This window comes from Saimiri boliviensis, chromosome 6, assembly GCF_048565385.1.
Source record: "Saimiri boliviensis isolate mSaiBol1 chromosome 6, mSaiBol1.pri, whole genome shotgun sequence".
Lineage (NCBI taxonomy): Eukaryota > Metazoa > Chordata > Mammalia > Primates > Cebidae > Saimiri > Saimiri boliviensis.
Window position 1 is genome coordinate 133,688,408 of NC_133454.1, and position 18,649 is coordinate 133,707,056.

Genomic DNA, 18,649 nt, shown 5'->3' on the forward strand with positions numbered 1-18,649 from the left:
GCACTCTGAACTTGACCCATTTAGAGGAAGGCCCTGCACTTGTCTGCATGCACCTTAAAACTGTGCTTGTTTCTGCTGTACGGTGCTGACATCATTAGTACCCCATACACTGGGAAGTCTCCGGGGTTCAGTGCACATCGTGTGAGACTTGCCTGCTCAGCATGAACTGTGGCCTGGCCCAAAGGTCCACGCAGCCAGGCAGGCTCTTGGGCAGAGGGATGTCCAGCCCCACAGACAGAAACCCAAGGCTCCTGGTCCCTCAGAGGTCATCCTCCCTGATGAGGGCTAGAGGCTGCCAGCCATGTTGATGGCAGGGGTTTCTCACAACTACACAGAACTTTGAAGGCAGATGGAGATACCATGGATAGGGGAGGGAGGGGCCAGGGGCAGTCTTTCTCCCAAATCCCAAACTGCAGGACCCGAGGGACAGAGGGCAGGCCGGCAACCTCCCTTAGTGGCCCAGGCCTGACCCCTCCACCAGCCTAGTGAACGTGTGTGTGCTTTCTCCATCAGGAGCAGGCTGTGGGGCTCTCACTCATAATCATCACCTTCCTGGGTCCTGCAGGCTGGATCTTAAGCCACATGGAAGACTACAAGAAGCGCCCCACAGAGTAAAGGCCCCAGTGTCACCGCAGGCACAGGGCTGAGAGACAGCATTAAACCGTCCTTCCACCTGCCGTTCACTCTGTGATTTCTTTGTATACGTGCACCTCCACTCCCAGAAGGGGCACCTTACATGTCCAGTCCCAGGGACGGCTCACGTCAGTACCGGTGCATACCAGGTCACAGATGCCGCTGGCTATTTGAGTGATGAGTGGTGATAAGGATGTGGATGCCTGAGTTGGGGCAGGTATCTGAGACGGCTGGAGAAGGGAGTGGATACCCCTGGGTCTCTCTAACAATAAAGACAGGACCAGCTTCCTCGGTGGCCCTTGGGGCTGGGTTCTGCCCTAGTCTACTGTATGTGCAGGAAGGAGAAGGCCAAGGCCACCCCCACCAAATCCTCCCAAGGTTCCAACTCATGCTTTTTAACCTCCAGGCACAGGCTTGGCCTGGAAGCTAAACCCAGGAAAACAGAGCCATGAGAAGAACAAAGCAAAGGTGTTTATTACAGGAACATTCTCATATCACAATGGCAAAGATGTCCGCAGAGGTGGACAGGGAACGGAGATCAACCTCAGAGTACACAGACTTGACGGCACTTTCTGCCTCATATGCAGTTTCTCTCCCTTATGACCTAAAACTCAGAGACGCCTACTCGCTGCAGGAGAGACCCACAAAGGAGCCTTCTGCCTGCGGCCTGGCCCCCATCAGGGACAGTCCTGATTTTACAGCAAGAAAAGTCCGTCCTTCAGACAGGATTCCCAACCCCTACCCCAATTCAATGTAGACCATCTGACAGCCAGCTTTATTGGCTGGGGAAACGCCTCTCTCAGGTGAGTCAAAGGGGACAGCAGGTAGACCTCAGGGGCCCTAGGTGAGGATGTCATGGGCCTGGTGCTCTACCAGCATCTCCATGCTCTTCACATCCGTGCACCAGAACTCTAGGCGGTCCTTCATTCCCTTGATCTGAAATGCAAATCCGCACATAAGGGGCATTAAGGCACTCAGGAGTCACAGGCCAAGTGGCCAACACCACAGCACCTGATGAGAGCTAACTTTCTAGAGCAGCTCTAATAAAACAGATCCCTCAGCTAGGGGAGTGTGATAGGACTGCCCGGGTTGATTCTTATCACAAAGGACATTAGAAAAAACTTGCATGAAAGAAAGCAGACAAGAATTGAGGAAATCCACAGGATTACATTTCCAGCAAATGTGAGTAAGATGGATGTGAGCTCAAATCGCAGAACCAGGAATGGATCTGATTGGAGCACCTATCTCAAGATTAAAAGGCACCATGAGCACAACCAGCACTATTGTCATAATAAGCTTTTAAATGCAGGGTTCAAATCTCAGGCTTGCATTAAATTAGGCTCTTAGGAAAATCCAACAGCAGTAATTCATTCTCCAAAACCTCGTCTAATAATGCTTTCTTCCTAAATGGCTTCCATCCAAATGAAACTACGACAGTGTAGATACAGCCCCAAAACACCCACACACACCCACTCAATGACATCACCTGTTGCAAATCCAACACTCGGGGCTGCACCCAGGTCATGTGGACTCGTTTGTCCACCTCGTCTATACTGCCTTTCACCAGCCCCACCGAAAGGGCCTTCATCACCAGGAGCTCCACCTGCGCAGAAAGCGGGCTGGTGTCAGACAAGACGGCCTGACACACACCCACGGACCCAGGTGGTGCCCGAAACGTGGATACTGCTTCTCCCGCCGTTTTTCACTGTCGAGGGAGCAGAGTGCTCACACAGAGCCTTGACTCCAGGTGGCAGCTCTGCTACTGTAACATCCTGAGCCTCGGGACCATACCTCATTCACGGTGATTTTAGCACTTTTGGCAATTTCTTCAAAAGTGAGTTGTCTATGATTGGCAGGTCGTGTAAAAGTCATCTGAAAAAAAAATAACTATTTTAAACTATTTTTCCAAATAAAAATGGACTGACTGATAAGGGTGTTTTGTCAACATTAGCTCTGAAAATAAAGATAATCTTATTAGTACCCCATATACTGAAAAGTTTCCTAATATTAGACATATATCTTGTTAAGAACAAGCTTTCAATGCTTAGATAAGGATAATAGCCAATATAAGCCCTGTAGAAATTTTTGACGGTAGCCATTATTCCAGCCCCAAACAAGTACTTGAGGCCACAGTTTGCCAGGGCTTACCGTGGCAAACCAGCAATGTAAGGTCCACTCCCTCGAGAAGCCTAAATTCTTGTGGGAAAGACAGATGTGCACACAGACAGGAAGGGACATCCATGAGGAGGCGGTTGCCCCAGGGCGAGGGGGCAGTGACTTCATTTCAACTCAGATGGTCAGAGAAGGCCTCGGGGGAGCAGTGGTGGGTGAGGGGGTGTTGTCTGAGCCAAGACCCAAGTATCAACTTAAAAAAGCAAGTGTTGGTAAAAGGAAAAGAGAGGTGGTGAAGAGAGTGGTGCCTGGCAGAAGCACCACCCCGAAAGCTCAGACTGTTCAGGACAGGCTTGGAGAGTGCAGCGCCTGCCTGACCAAAACCTTAAACCACAGACATAGTGGCTCCTGGGTGCTTGCTCACCTCCATGAGGCACAACAGCTGAATTTTCCTCAGAAGCTGGGCTTCGTTAGCTGCTAAATCAGGCTGTAAAGTACAGAAAGACAGAACAATGTCATCCATGTTTGTGCTTATCAGTTACCTAACTGGGGCTTTGGGATTCATTCAACAGTAGACCAAACATTCTACATTGCAGAATGCTGAAGCTCATTAACAACTTCAAGTGATAACTTCACTCTTAGGAAATCTGAAGAGTGGTACCTAACTGGGACACTGTTTGTCAAGGCAAGGAATTTACAAGGTGAGGTCTGTATTAATGCTACAAACACCACTGGGCAGGGCCACAGGGTACAGGCATTTCAAGAAGACTGTCCTGGTCAAGGTGCTGCGGGACGGACATGCCCGACGGCCAGGAGGCTTCTGGCGGGTGCTGCCTCCTCAGTCAGCACAGTGCAAGTGGAGCCCCTCTGAGGAACAGCCTCCTCAAGTTCTAGAGACTTGTTCTGAATCAAAAGGGCAAGTTATTAATTTATAATGAAAAATATCATTGTCATGAGAACTAGAATATACCCGTCTCCAAGACTTGCATAATCTCTTCTTACAGTGGATCAAAATGTTACCTGGTAAGTACAGAATTAAACCAAGGAGACTTGTTTTCTTAACTCAAATAGCAATTCATATCCTGACACAGGCAGTGCCAATGGGAACCTTTCTGCCACAAGTACTGGACAGGTCAAGCTCTGCAGAAAGGGCTCACTCCCAGTCTGGAACAGATGCTGCCAACATGCATATCTGAATATTTTTCTTTAAATTGCTATAACCAGCCATCCTCCTTTCTGAGTGGCACATTTTTTTTTTCCTTTTTGAGATATCAATAAGTAATCAGACCACAGTTAGGTCTGGCTGCATCTGTGCCTTCTGCCTCTTCACAGTGCCCCCATCCGTATCTACCCTGCTTTACCATGCATGAAGTTTACAAGTTTATTTTAAACTGAGAAATTTGAAAGTTTCAGAAAAATACAAAAATAACCGCAATTCCTACCACTGTCAACATTTTATTAATATTTACTTCTAATAACTTCATTAAAAACGAGCAAGTCCTTGTTAAGCACCTCTCACTAACTCCCACCTTCCGGAGGCTCCTTCGCCCAGTGTCCACCCTCCGCTTGCACCGAGGTGAACTGACCGTTCTCTCTGCACAAGTACCTGTGCCTCCTTCATCTCGCCCTCTCCCACCCACTCATGTGGGCTTCACACATCCTTCCTTCAGTTCCGCTAACATGCTAACATGTTCCTTCTCCTTTGCTAGGTGCACTGGGCCTGGGCCTCTTCACTCATTCCTAAGGGCACACAGACCATGACCTGAGGTCGCTGTGACTTCCTGGGATTTGGGACACCTTCTGAGACACCCCCTGCACCCAGCATACATGCAGGACCCACATTCGATTCTGTTTTCTCAGAATACCCTCACTCTTCCTCTGTAGCACTGAGTAATACTGTAGCTAACTAAGCACTTAGCTCTCTGCTCCATGAGAGCAAGGACTAGCCTGTCTTGGTCTCCTCTTTGCCCAGTGCCTTCCTGTGTGCCTGGCATGCAGGGAAGATGCTCAATGAACATCTGTTGTATGAGTGATAAATACACGGGGGAATAAGGGCTGGGCATCGTGGGAGTCACACCTGCTGGCCCCAGGCAGTCTTCAGAGTCTGGAACCTCTCGACGTTGCCACTGTTGAAGGCATAGAGGGTGTCAATCAGCCACTGCCGGTCAGTGTTCCGCAGGGACTCCAGCACAGGGTGCATGAGCTGTGAGGACAGAGATCGTCAGCTGGTAACACTTCAGTCTCCCCTTCCCTTGTTAAGGAAGCTGAGCCCAGGGTCAACTTACAAGTTCTCCAAAGTTAAAAACTCCCTCGCCGAGAAGTCCTGCTAGCCCCAGCGTGAAGGCTCTCTCCTGCTGCTCAGACACTATGGTAGCAACACAGGCCCACTTACTATCCAGTCACAATAATCAGTCCTGTTTAGCTTTCAAAATCTCATATAATAAAAAAGTAAAAAAACCACTGTTTGTAAGGGTGTATTACAAAGCCTTGACTTTAGTGACCTCTTCTAAAGTATTGGGTTAATTTAGATTATACCAGGAACCACATACACATGGGTTTTTTGGAAAGAGCATTCATTTATTATTTTTTCCTAAATATAGGTGAATCCTACCATATTTTCAGCTGTGCCACTTCCAACCAGTTCCTTAAATCTCTTACTTGCTATGGCAAGGAATATTATCTGTTATTTATCTTTAAGTTACCCAACCTAGCTTCTTTCAGACCAGAATTAACTTACTTTCTGTCCCTAGACAGCAAGTCCATTACTCTCTGACCACCTCAGTTCCTTTTCTATTTTTCTTGACATATAGTAATAAAAACTGCATCAACACTGTCAGAGCTGCCGGTATACTTAACGACACCAGTGTTTTGTGAAGGACATCTAAAATCTGCTGAAAATTTCTTTTCTGAACATACATTCCTTGCACTTTCCTCAAAACTCATTGTTTGTTTTCTTTCCACTCTCGAATCCTTGGAAGATTTGATAATTTTTCCCCACGGGTCTGGAATTCCAGTTTTCAAAAACAAGGGTCTCAGCTATAGGGATTTCATGTGTCCTTCTTCCTACCACAGGGTAGCGAGTGGGTGGGCTTAGGAAGTGTTCACATCACGGCACTTCCTAAAAAACCCGTGGCTTGGGTAGCAGTAAGAACTGGAGAAGCAGCAGTAAAGGAGCTAGGAGGAGTTGGCCTCATTTTCACATTTTCTTTTAGATTAAATGCCGAAGACGAATACAACATAGAAAGTAAAGCTTATGTATAAAAGAAAAAAATAATAAAAATTAAAAAAAAAGAAAGCAAAGCTTATGCAAATCTTCCCATCTTTTCTTCAAAACAGGATGAATCCATCTGAGTTCTTTTTTTTTTTTTTTGGTGAGACGGAGTCTTGCTCTGTCACCAGGCTGGACTGCAGTGGTGCAATCTCAGCTCACTGCAGCCTCCACCTCCTGAGTTCAAGTGATTCGCCCGCCTCAGCCTCCCAAGTAACTGGGATTATAGGCACCCACCATCAAACTTACTAATATATATATATGGTTTTTTTTGTCTTTTTAGTGGAGACAGGGTTTCACCATGTTGTCCATGCTGGTCTTGAACTCCTGATGTCAGGTGATCCACCCGACTCAGCCTCCCAAAGTGCTGGGATTACAGGCGTGAGCCACCAAGCCCAGACCCATCTTAGTAATCTCTGAGAATGATCACCTCAAGCACCTCATAGCTGCTATGTTTGGAGAATATGCTCCTGTGTGACGTGGACTTGAATGGCCTAGGTTACCTGGTAGATCCTTGATGTCAACACAGCCCAAAAACCGCAGAGCATCTTTGTAGTAGGACGCGTGGTTTCCAATTGTTTGATAGTATTTGCTGGAGAGATCATAGAAACGACTGTGCACTGATGTAACGCCGGGAAGGCTGTTGAGCATCTCTTCAACATCTTCAATTGTTTCCTACACAGGAAGCAAAATCATCTCTCTTTTTATGTTAAAATTTTATTTAATTTTTTTAGAGCCAGGGTCTCACTCTGTTGCCTAGGGTGGTCTTGAACTCCTGGCCTCAAGTGATTCTCCCACCTCACCCTTTGTAGTAGCTGGGATTACAAGTGCAAGCCACTGTGCTTGGCTAAGATTTATTTATTTATTTATTTTTTTCCAGACGGAGTTTTGCTCTTGTTACCCAGGCTGGAGTGCAATGGCGGGATCTCGGCTCATTGCAACCTCCGCCTCCTGGGTTCAAGCAATTCTCCTGCCTCAGCCTCCCGAGTAGCTGGGACTACAGGCATACGCCGCCATGTCCAGCTAATTTTTTTTTTGTATTTTTAGTAGAGACGGGGTTTCACCATGTTGACCAGAATGTTCTCGATCTCTTGACCTCATGATCCACCCGCCTCGGCCTCCCAAAGTGCTAGGATTACAGGGGCTAAGATTTTTAAAGTAATATATTGTGGGATGAAAAGCATAAACCACAAAGACAAAGATGGATCACTGTTATGACATTAAAATGGAAAACTTCATCCAAAACACAGAAAAAGGTACAAAGCCAAGCTAGAGACTGGGGAACAATACTTTATATTGTTACACAGCATATTTATATTAGCATATATAACCCAGCAGCAATTATGATCAAGGAAACATAAAAAGGCTTACAAATCAGTCAAGAGACAAGCAACAGTAGAAAAATGGGCAAAAGACATTAATAGGCAATTGACAAATTTGGAGACACAAACAGAAATAAACCACTAGTAACTGTGAAATGCAAATTAAACCCCCAACAAGGTATCATTTCACTTCCATTAGATCAGCAAGAGTTAAGGGGCCTGAAACTATCAGGTGTTGAAGATATGGAGCTTCCAGAGTGCTTATATGGTGCTGAGGAAGCATACATCTGGGAAAGGCAGAGATGCATAAGCTTGTTATCCGTAGTCTCCTGGTGAGACTGCATATATCCTGGTGAGATTCTGCCCACATACACAAGGGACCAGGAACTGAAATACTTACAGCATTATTGTTTGTGATAGTAAACTAATACAACTTAAATCTCTCCTTTTCTTTTTCTTTTTCTTTTTTTTTTTTTTTTTGAGACGGAGTTTCGCCCTTGTTACCCAGGCTGGAGTGCAATGGCGCAATCTCGGCTCACCGCAACCTCCGCCTCCTGGGTTCAGGCAATTCTCCTGCCTCAGCCTCCTGAGTAGCTGGGATTACAGGCACGTGCCACCATGCCCAGCTAGTTTTTTGTATTTTTAGTAGAGACGGGGTTTCACCACGTTGACCAGGATGGTCTCGATCTCTTGACCTCGTGATCCACCCACCTCAGCCTCCCAAAGTGCTGGGATTACAGGCTTGAGCCACCGCGCCCGGCTTCTCCTTTTCTTTTTCTAAGACAGAGTCTCCTTCTGTTGTCCAGGATGGAGTGCAGTGATGCGATCTCGGCTCACTGCAACCTCCACTTCCTGGGTTCAAGCAATTCTGTGCTTCAGCCTCTTGAGTAGCTGGGTTTACAGGTGTCTGCCACCACGTCCAGCTGATTTTTGTATTTTTAGTAGATATGGGGTTTCACCATCTTGGCCAGGCTGGTCCAGAACTCCTGACCTCGTGATCTACCTCCTCAGCCTCCCAAAGTGCTGGGATTACAGGTGTGAGCTACCACGCCTGCCCCTAATGGAGTCTGGATATACACGTTGTGAAACACTTATACAATGAAGTACTGTATGGGAGTAAAAGCACACTGGTTACACATACCAACATGATGACTCTGACATCTAGCATTAACCCGCTGAACACTTGAGAGTTACACACCCCCCTATTTAATGAAGCACAAGGAAGTGCACGGGCATGAGAGGGAGCCTGGCTGGGGGCGAAGTGTGGTCTGAAGGGCACTGGCGCCCTGACTGTCATGCTGCTTCCTTCGTAAGCTGGTTAGGGCACATGGATGCCTATTACAGCGTTCTTTACTGTGACTTACAGCTTTCAATATGTCTTAATTATTTCAAAATAAAATGCAGTAAGTATGGGTTAGGACTGAGAAACAATAAGCAATAAAAGGTATCGTTTCAGGGCAATGAGGACATGAACACTTTCAACCCTTACGCCCAATATTTTCTTTAATATGATGATTACCAAAGCAAACACAAACACACGCAGGCTCTGGTTAAACAAGGCGGACCAACCACATATGTTGGTTTCACTGCCACCCACATCCATACTTGTCCTCCAAACTGCACTAAAATGAACATAAGACAGACGTAAAAATAGACAGGATACTTCAACAACATTTAGGAGGCAGAGGGAAGATGGAGGAATAGTACATGATGTGTCAGTGGTGTGCAGGCTGACCGTGGTCAGGGAGAACCAGTGTGCTTTGGACTGACTCAGGCCATGCCGGGTCATTACTAGATGGATGTGCTGTGGTAACACAGGGGAGTGTTCATTTGTTTAAGGGCAACAGGCATTACATCAGCAACTTACCCTTAAGTGGTTTGGAAAAAAGCTACACACACACACACACACAAACACACACACACACACACACACAGGCAAAAGTGGTAAAAGGGTAGCAATATGGGGACGGGCACAGTGACTCATGACTAATCCCAGCACTTTTGAAGGCTGCGGTGGGCGGATCACTAGAGATCTGGTCTGGAGTTTAAGACCAGCCTACCAGCATGGTGAAACCCTGACTCTACTAAGAATACAAAAAAATTAGTCAGGTGTGGTGGCACATGCCTGTAATCCCAGATAATCAGGAGGCTGAGGCAGGAAAATCACTTGAACCCGAAAAATGGAGGCTGCAGTTAGCCGAGATTGTGCCACTGCACTCCAGACTGGGTCAATAAAGCCAGACTCCATCTCAAAAAATAGGTCTGCAATGGGGAATTTGGGTTGGGGTATAGGAGTTCTTTGTGTTATTTTTGCAACCTTTCTGTAATTCAAAAATGTTTAAAAATAAATAGTAATGAAGAAAAAGTAGGTTATTTTTTCCCTACAGTTTTAAATAATTTTAAGACAAAGATAAGTCTGTATTATGGTGAGCTCACCTTTGTAACCTGTAGGTCTCCAATGTTTAATTTTAGGGCTCCAATCGCTGTTTTACACAGGATCACTGCCTCATCACTACTTTTCACCTAAGACATCAAAAACAAAAACAAGAAACCTCAGAATATGGGCAGCTGACTAAGGAAGCCAGCTACTTATACATTAATTTAACCTTGATGACTGGAGACTCTGCGGTCTTGGAAGGTCTGGACAGTGAGTGTGGACACAAACTCTGAGTCACATACACTCTAAAAGCAATTGCTCAAATCTCACATTTACCTTCTCACGAGTCTTTTCCAGAAAAGTAAGAGCCACATTAGGATCTAGGAAAGAAAGAACAACAGTCAGAAGGACCATCAACAGACTGGTTTCTACCAACCACGAGACCTTTAAGTAAGATAATCTAGGTTTTGACCATAAAGTATAATGAAAACATAGTATCTGATACAGAAAGCACAAAAGTTCAATCCACATATATTTCAAGATAATTTTAACTAACATTTGGATCTGCTCCTTTATAAAACAAAGTAAGACTTACCAGTCATCTGTCTAACGACATGAAGAATGATTTCTACCAGGGACAAAGGGTTCACCCTGAAATAAAAGCCAACAGCCTTTGAGTACCAGTGAGTATCAATATACTCATTTTCAAAGTAAAAACTGATGAAAAGGTTTACCTGTGTTCAAATTCACTGATGAAGTTTTCATAAAGCTGTGAAACCAAAACATGGAGAGAAATTATAGGATGTCTTTTATTCTGCAAAATGAAGACCCCAAACACAATTTTTAGTAAAAAAGTTGCATCGATGCTATCAAGTTAGGAGAGTGCAAACCACAATGCCCATCACATAGTAAGCAATGCATAAATGTTTTCAGAATGACAGGAGACCATATTAGGGCTTATATCAATTCACATAAATGATCAACAGATTATTGGGCCAGGCACGATGGCTCACGCCTGTAATCCCAGCACTTTGGGAGGCTGAGGCAGGCAGATCATCTGAAGTCAGGAGTTCAAGACCAGTTTTGCCAACATGGTGAAACCCCATTTCTACTAAATATATAAAAATTAGCCAGGTGTGGTGGCACACGCCTGTAATCCCAGCTACTTGGGAAGCTGAGGCAGGAGAACTGCCTGAACTCAGGAGGTAGAGGTTGCGGTGAGCCAAGATTACGTCACTGCACTCCAGCCTGGGCAACAGAGCAAAACCCCATTAAAAAAAAAAAAAAAAGATCAACAGATTATTAAGGAAAACTAGGTTTCTTCTAGCTTTGGGAATTAGACTACTGACCTATAAGAACATCCAGAGAAATGCCTATATTCTTTCTTCCAGGTATTGTAAGTTAAATAGACTAACAGATTGAAATGCTCCCCCAGTTTCCTCCCCGTGGCTTCTGGGCTTGCTGTTTGGACCGCTGTGAAGATGGCTTGAGCTGCCGTGTGGTCCCTGGCTGACCAGGACAAGTTTACTTGTATCTATCCTGCTTATTTAAATAATAATAAGACCACTGTGGAAGGAAAGTGAATCCCCTTAAGTAAAACTGCTGAAAACCCTACAGCTAGAGATTCAAGATGTATGTTCAGCAGCTGGACTAACGTATTTCTTGAGAAAAGTAAAATGTGCTCTAGAGAATGGAATCGTGATGTCCAATACAAAGGCAGAGTCTGGGTTCAGCTCAAACAGGGAGACGGCAGCCTCTGTCTGGTACACTTCCCATCACGTAAGTCAGCAGTGTTGTGTGCAGCATAAACGACACCTAAACCAAAAACAAGGACACAAAAGACGGGAGGTGGTGACCAAAGTCTTCTACAAGGAGAGGGAAGTAAGAAAGGGAAAGGAGAGGAAAGAAGTCACCTAGTCTCAGCATCGAGTATGTGGCACTGCTGTAAGAGACTCGACTGGACAGAAGCTTTCGGTATGCATCATTTACCTGAATTGGGAACCCCTGTGCCTCCCACTTTTATCATCGAAGTTGACAGTAAAATAAATTTGTATCAGAAGTTGGCATCTCAGGCTGGGCACAGTGGCTCACACCTGTAATCCCAGCACTTTGGGAGGCTGAGGCAGGCAGATCATGAGGTCAAGAGATCGAGACCATCCTGGCCAACATAGTGAAACCCCGTATCTACTAAAATACAAAAATTAACTGGATGTGGTGGCGCATGCCTGTAGTCTTAGCTACTCAGGAGGCTGAGGCAGGAGAACTGCTTGAAGCTGGGAGGCAGAGGTTGCAGGGAGCCGAGATCGCGCCACTGCACTCCAGCCTGGAGTCTGGTGAAGTGAGACTCTGTCTCAAAAAAAAAAAAAAAAAAAAAGAAGTTTGCATCTCACTTTTTTTTTTTTTTTTTTTTTTTGAGACGGAGTTTCGCTCTTGTTACCCAGGCTGGAGTGCAATGGCGCGATCTCGGCTCACCGCGACCTCCGCCTCCTGGGTTCAGGCAATTCTCCTGCCTCAGCCTCCTGAGTAGCTGGGACTACAGGCACGCGCCACCATGCCCAGCTAATTTTTTGTATTTTTAGTAGAGATGGGGTTTCACCATGTTGACCAGGATGGTCTCGATCTCTTGACCTCGTGATCCACCCTCTTTGGCCTCCCAAAGTGCTGGGATTACAGGCTTGAGCCACCGCGCCCGGCCCAGATACTATGTTTTCATTATACTTTATGGTCAAACCCTAAAGATGATCTTACTTAAAGGTGTCGTGGTTGGTAGAAACCAGTCTGTTGATGGTCCTTCTGACTGTTGTTCTTTCTTTTCTAGATCCTAATGTGGCTCTTACTTTTCTGGAAAAGACTCGTGAGAAGGTAAATGTGAGATTTGAGCCACATTGGGATTACAGGTGTGAGCCACCATGCATCTCACTTTTAAACAGTATAAAATAATTTTTCTGTCTTTCAATGCAGTTTTTTTGGAAGAAAGAACATTTAAAAATGGATAATGGACCGTACAAGTCTCTATCGTCTGTGTAAACAAAATAATTTTTTTGTCTTTCAATGCAGTTTTTTTAGAAGAAAGAATATTTTAAAATGTATAATGGACTGTACAATGTCTCTATCGTCTGTGTAAACATGTTTCAGATAAATTTCAATTAGATTTGAAATACACATTTTGTTCACCAATTAAGTTAATGAAATAAAATTTGAATAAATGTTTACTAATCAAACGGAATGGTGTTCCTTCAGATTTCAGAAGGTTAAGGCTAATTATGCACAATTATCAAATTTCTCAGCCATTCGGAACTTCAGCACTTCCTCAGACTCTATGCGAGGTACTGCAACACAGACTGTGTGAGACAAACCATGTGTTTTCAAGGAGCTCCTGGTGTACTGAGGACAGTCTTTAAACAAATAAATTACAACAGAGTGAGTTTAAGAGCAAAAAGAAAAAACACACACACACACACACACACACACACACACACACACACACACACACAGAAGGGGATCAGCCAAAGGGAGAGGCTTCAAAGCTTATTGCAGAAGTGGCAATGCTGAGTTTCAAGGAATAAAGAGCAGTTAAGAGAGGTGGCCATTTGGTCTGGGATAGAAAGAAGCTGAGAGAACATTCCAGACAGTACCAAACATGTGCAAAAGGAAGAAAAAAACACATGATGTTTCAGGAGTATTTCTGAAGGACACAGACTAGAAAGCACTGAAGATTGGTCTCTGTCCAGAACGCAATGCTCAACTGGTGGAGACACGTGATCACATTTCTATTTTAGAAACATGCCTAGGCCAGAGAGGACAGCGGGTGAAAGAGACTGAGAGAGGCCAGTTAGAGGCTAGTACTGGCCAAGATAGGAGAGTGAGGGGGCAACAGTGGTGAGGGTGGACGGACAATCTGAGAGGTTCATGGTAACTTGAACCAGACTCACTCAGATGTGGGCTGGTCACAGAGAAGGAGAGCTGACAAGAGATTATGGCTAGGTAACTGGGCCGAAAGAGTGCCTAGTGTGGGCACAGTAGGAGAGGGAGCCTCCAAATGACCTTAACTTTGGATTAGGAGTGCCTGTAGTTCCTCTGGAATATGAAGGTAGAAAGATGAAAACATCCCTGTGGCAATTACATATTCAAATCTGGCACGCAAGAAACAGCCAACTAAATAAAATGCAATTTTTGTCCCGGCACAGGGCTCACATCTGTAATCCAGCACTTTGGGAGGCCGAGGTGGCTGGATCACTTGAGGACAGAAGTTCCAGACCAGCCTGGCCAACATGGCGAAACCCATCTCTGCTGAAACTACAAAAAGTAGCCAGGCATGGTGGCACATACCTGTAATCCCAGCTACTTGGGAGGCTGAGGCATGAGAATGGCTTGAACTCAGGAGACAAAGGTTGCAGTGAGCTGAGATCCACCACCGCATTCCAGTCTGGGCCACAGAGCGAGACTTTATGCCCCTGTCACCCAGAATAAATTACATCGCGGCCAGGCAGTGGCTCATGCCTGTAATCCCAGCACTTTGGGAAGCCGAGGTGGGTGGATCACCTGAGGTTAGGAATTTGAGACCAGCCTGGTCAACATGGTGAAACCCCAACTCTACCAAAAATTCAAACAGTAGCCAGGCATGGTGACGGGTACCTGTAATCCCAGCTAATGCAGAGGCTGAGGCAGGAGAATCATTTGAACCTAGGAGGTGGAGGTTGCAGTGAGCCAAGACTGTGCCACTGAAGTCCAGCCTAGGCAACAAGAGCAAAACTCCATCTCAAAAATAAACAAATAAATAACTAAAATGGCATTTTTACTACAAGTGACTATTTCAAAGATATCTTCCTTATTAGAAGGAAATGTTTGAACTTTCCTGACATCTATTAATCTAAAAAATTACCTTAAAAAAGAAGCCCACTAAGTCCAGAGAGTCAAAATTATTTCTGCTGATTACAAATTCATAAATACTATCCATTTCACACTTATGTTGGCTGGATCCCAAAAAATTTTTAAAGGTTTATTTTGTCCATGTGAAAAGTAAACTCAAATCTGCCAACCTAAATAAACATTACCTTACTGTGAGGTCTAGGAAATGTTTTTGCCATGTGTAGAAAAGTGATTTAAACATAAGAAAGCAAAGGATAGAGATAAACAATTATGAATTATCTACCATGACAATTTAGAACCTTAGGAAACAAGTATTAAGATAGGTCTCAGACCAGGTACCGTGGCTCACGCCTATAATCCCAGCACTTTGGGAGGCTGTGGCGGGTGGATCACCCGAGGTTGGGAGTTTGAGACCAGCCTGGCCAACACTGGTGAAACCCCATCTCTACTAAGAAATATAAAAACTAGCTGGATGTGGTGGTGGGCGCCTGTAATCCCAGCTACTTGAAGGCTGAGGCAGAAGAGTTAATTGAACTTGGCAGGTGGAGGGTGCAGTGAGCCAAGATCGTGCCACGGCACTCCAGCCTGGGCGACGAGAGCAAAACTCCGTCTCAAAACAAAACAAAACCCAAAAAGACAAGTCTTATTTACCATTTTCCCACGTAATATGAAAGATAGAATATTCAGCAAAATCTCCAGGTTTAAAGATGGTTTTAAGTTCCTTTGAGTAGTAAAATGTCAAACTGATGGCTATAAACCACAAGAAAATCTTACAAGCCCAGGTGGTGGGGTAGTAAGGTGGTAAGCTCCATTGTCAGCATATAAAAGTAACATATTCAGGAGAAATAACTCAAGATCTAATTAAAAGCTAGCTATCAGTTACGATGCTGGTATGAATCTGATTCATTCAGAATCAGAGAAAGGCGTCACAGAGTAAGATGTCAGGAAAAGCTTCCAAGAGGAGGCTATCAGTGAGCAAATTTGTGGGGGATGTGTTAGAGCATCTGGGGAAGGCTGTAAAGTGTATATATTTTTTTCCTGTTGAAAACATTCTAAAAGTACTATATTATAGAGGCAGCATGACATTATATAGGGCTCCCCCTCTAATCCACCTACCCTCAACCCAAGTAGAAAAGGTGCTTTATCTTCCACACTACCAAGGACAGAAGTGTCGGGACAAGCAAGCAGTCAGTGTGACTGAAGGAAGGGGTCTAAGATTCCTACAGACAGAAATCTTCCTCATACCTTACCCCACCCTGGGTCTGAACTTTCAGTTTCTGCATAACAGTTTTCTAAAAGTAGAGTACTAAAAGAAGCCTACAAACAGTAAGATACTCAGGTGTGCTGTAAGATAGCACTTTATGCTAGAATTTTAGAAAAAGCCAGAATGTCAGTGTTTGAATCCTCTTCTGCCACTTATCAGCAGTGACCCATGGTAAGTTACTTAAAGTTTTATGTTTGCTTCTACATCAAAAAAGTGAGATAAAAGTAGTACTTATCGGCCAATGTTGTTATGAAGGCTATGTGAGGCACTCAGACCAGTACCTGACATGAAGTGACTGCTGAAGTTGCAGCTTATCCCTATTACTAGCATAAAGCTGATCTTATTTTAAAAAGTCCTTTAGCACATTCATATAATCTGATGTGGCATGGCCAATTATTTACCTTAATGAGACCATCTCCTTGGGCAAAGCACGGATCTTGCACAAAATCAAGCACCTGAAGTGTCAGCTGATGCCACAACCTGAAAAACATACAGCACTGAAGACCTCTAAACTAATACCAGTCACAGACACCTTCAGCCTTGATGGTCTTATCAAGTCACACATACAGGTTGGGTATCTCTAATCCGAAACTCTAAAATCCAAAATGCTCCAAAATCCAAAACTTCTGGAGCAGCAACATAAGGCTTATAGGAAATGACCATTGGAGTATTTCAGATTTCAGATTTCTGAATTACGGATACTGAACAGGTAAGTTTATATCACAAACATTCCAACATTCAAAAAAATACTAAACCCAAAAATCTTTTGCCCCAATTCATTTCATTTCATTTCTTTTCATTTTCAGATGGAATCTCGCTCTGGTGCCCAGGCTCGAGTGCAGTGGTACCATCTCAGCTCACTGCAACCTCCGTCTCCCAGATTCAAATGAATCTTCTGCCTCAGTGTCCCGAGTAGCTAGGATTCCAGGCATGAGCCACCCATCCGGCTGCCCCAGTGCATTTCTGATAACGGATGCTAAATCCATACTAACTAGTCTCTACTGTGTAGTGGAAAGAATGCTGAAGCAGATGTGACAGACCCGAGTTCTTTTCCTGGCTCTGCTACTCAATGGTTCTGTCACTTTGAGATCACTTAACTTCTCTAAGACTCAGTTTTCCCAGGTATGAAATGGAGAACATTGTTCTCCATTACTTCAAAGAATTACTGTGGGGTTTAACTTTGGAACCATACGTATCTAACCTGAGAGTCTGGCTCTTCTACCTGTTAGCTAGGGAAGGCAACTAAAATGAGCTTCAGTTTCCTCATCTGTGAAAAGGATGAATGACAGATTAAATAAGCTGATATATAAAACCTCCAGGACAGTGACATAGCGCTTCCCCAAAACCCAAAGGCTAGTATTTAATAAGGCAGATAAAATGCTTTGAAAATTACCAAGTGCTGTCCAACACAAATCATTATTTGACAAACACTAATTTGCTCTCAAAAACGAACAGCAGAAGGCTGCTGAATGCTAAACATCATCAAAACATGTATGCAACATCTACATGAAACATATTATGTTAAATGCTAGGGTTGTTAACAGGGAGGTTATCACAGGAGATGTATTTTCTATGGACTAGCTCCAGCCCAATGCCAGCAACTTAGTCTATTTATTTTAAAATGAGGTTAGTGCTTAGTAACAATTGCTCTGCAATTCATCCAGTTTCTTTTTTCTTTTTTTTTTTTTTGAGACGGAGTTTCGCTCTTGTTATCCAGGCTGGAGTGCAATGGCGCGATCTCGGCTCACCGCAACCTCCGCCTCCTGGATTCAGGCAATTCTCCTGCCTCGGCCTCCCGAGTAGCTGGGATTACAGGCACGCGCCACCACGCCCAGCTAATTTTTTATGTTTTTAGTAGAGACGGGGTTTCACGATGCTGACCAGGATGGTCTCGATCTCCTGACCTCGTGATCCACCCGCCTCAGCCTCCCAAAGTGCTGGGATGACAGGCGTGAGCCACCACGCCCGGCCCAATTCATCCTGTTTCTAAACAAACCCAAACTTTAAGACCTTTCTGGGGGCACAAAGCCTAGTGGGGACAATGGGAGAGGGAAAGCGGTTGCATAGGGTGCAACCAGCTGCAGAATGAAGAGGGAAGGCAGCAAAGCTGCGCTAGCCTCTGGTTATCAGCTTCAAACCTGCGAAAGATAACTGCAGACACAGTCACACGACGACAAGGCTAAGTACGAATCCCCAAGATCTGTTTCCCAAAGTGGGTGGCAACCTGGCCCTGAAAGCGTGTTTGCTTGTTTCGCTGGACTCAAGAGCTAAAATCGAAGGCTACTCCCGAACCGGTTTAGTCCGAGTCAAGACAGAGGAGTTCAGAAGCCTCAGTCCCAGGGCTCCGCTGAGGAAGCGGCGCATCCAGACCCAAGTGAACACCCCGGCTGCCGCCCTCGGCCCTCGTGGTCTGTCATCCCTCTCATTCCTCGACGCCGCCGCTCGGGGTTCCGCAGCAAACCTCGCCGGCACAGCGCGCCTCACCGCCCCCGTCTCCCCAACCCGGGGCTGAGCGCCCTCCGCCCGCCGGGGGCCCGGTCCTCCGCCCGCCCTCCCTCCGTCCCGCTCCAGCGCGGGGGCCCAGGGCCCGCGGGCCGGCGCTCACTTCTTCGTGTAGAGCTCCTCCAGACGATGCCACACGGCGGGCTGCCCGGGCCCGGAGCTCTGGCTCTGCTGCAGGAACCCCGGTACGTCCTTCATGACAGCAGGAAGACCCCGGGAGAGAGGAGCCGGGACGTCAGCACCGCAGGGACGGCTGCCGGAAATGCTCACTCACTTCCGGCGCCGCGCCGCGCGGGGCAGGC

General features: G+C 45.5%; 1 protein-coding gene and 1 pseudogene across 1 annotated transcript; one reads left to right on the top strand and one right to left on the bottom strand.

The window, feature by feature from the left end:
- Positions 1-1,085: 1,085 nt before the first annotated feature.
- PSMD13 (proteasome 26S subunit, non-ATPase 13) lies at positions 1,086-18,624 on the bottom strand. Its single transcript, XM_003943328.4, has 13 exons — positions 18,451-18,624; positions 16,247-16,325; positions 10,447-10,481; positions 10,308-10,363; positions 10,049-10,092; positions 9,772-9,858; positions 6,517-6,688; positions 5,031-5,110; positions 4,823-4,948; positions 3,170-3,232; positions 2,425-2,505; positions 2,120-2,236; positions 1,086-1,569 (listed from the first exon to the last, which is right to left on the bottom strand). Exons 1-13 carry the CDS (start codon positions 18,543-18,545, stop codon positions 1,474-1,476), a joined length of 1,131 nt encoding a protein of 376 aa, XP_003943377.1. The 5' UTR covers positions 18,546-18,624; the 3' UTR covers positions 1,086-1,473.
- Positions 11,194-11,685, top strand: LOC104650130 (signal recognition particle 19 kDa protein pseudogene; annotated as a pseudogene).
- Positions 18,625-18,649: the final 25 nt, after the last annotated feature.

Bases quoted from the DNA above. Each gene is read 5' to 3' on its own strand.
- PSMD13 (XM_003943328.4), bottom strand. From the start codon at position 18,545: ATGAAGGACGTACCGGGGTTCCTGCAGCAGAGCCAGAGCTCCGGGCCC. The intron at 10,093-10,307 runs GTAAGTCTTACT...TTTCTTTCCTAG, and splicing joins TGTCGTTAGACAGATGACTG to ATCCTAATGTGGCTCTTACT. The intron at 1,570-2,119 runs GTGATGTCATTG...TTTGCATTTCAG, and splicing joins GAGTGTTGGATTTGCAACAG to ATCAAGGGAATGAAGGACCG.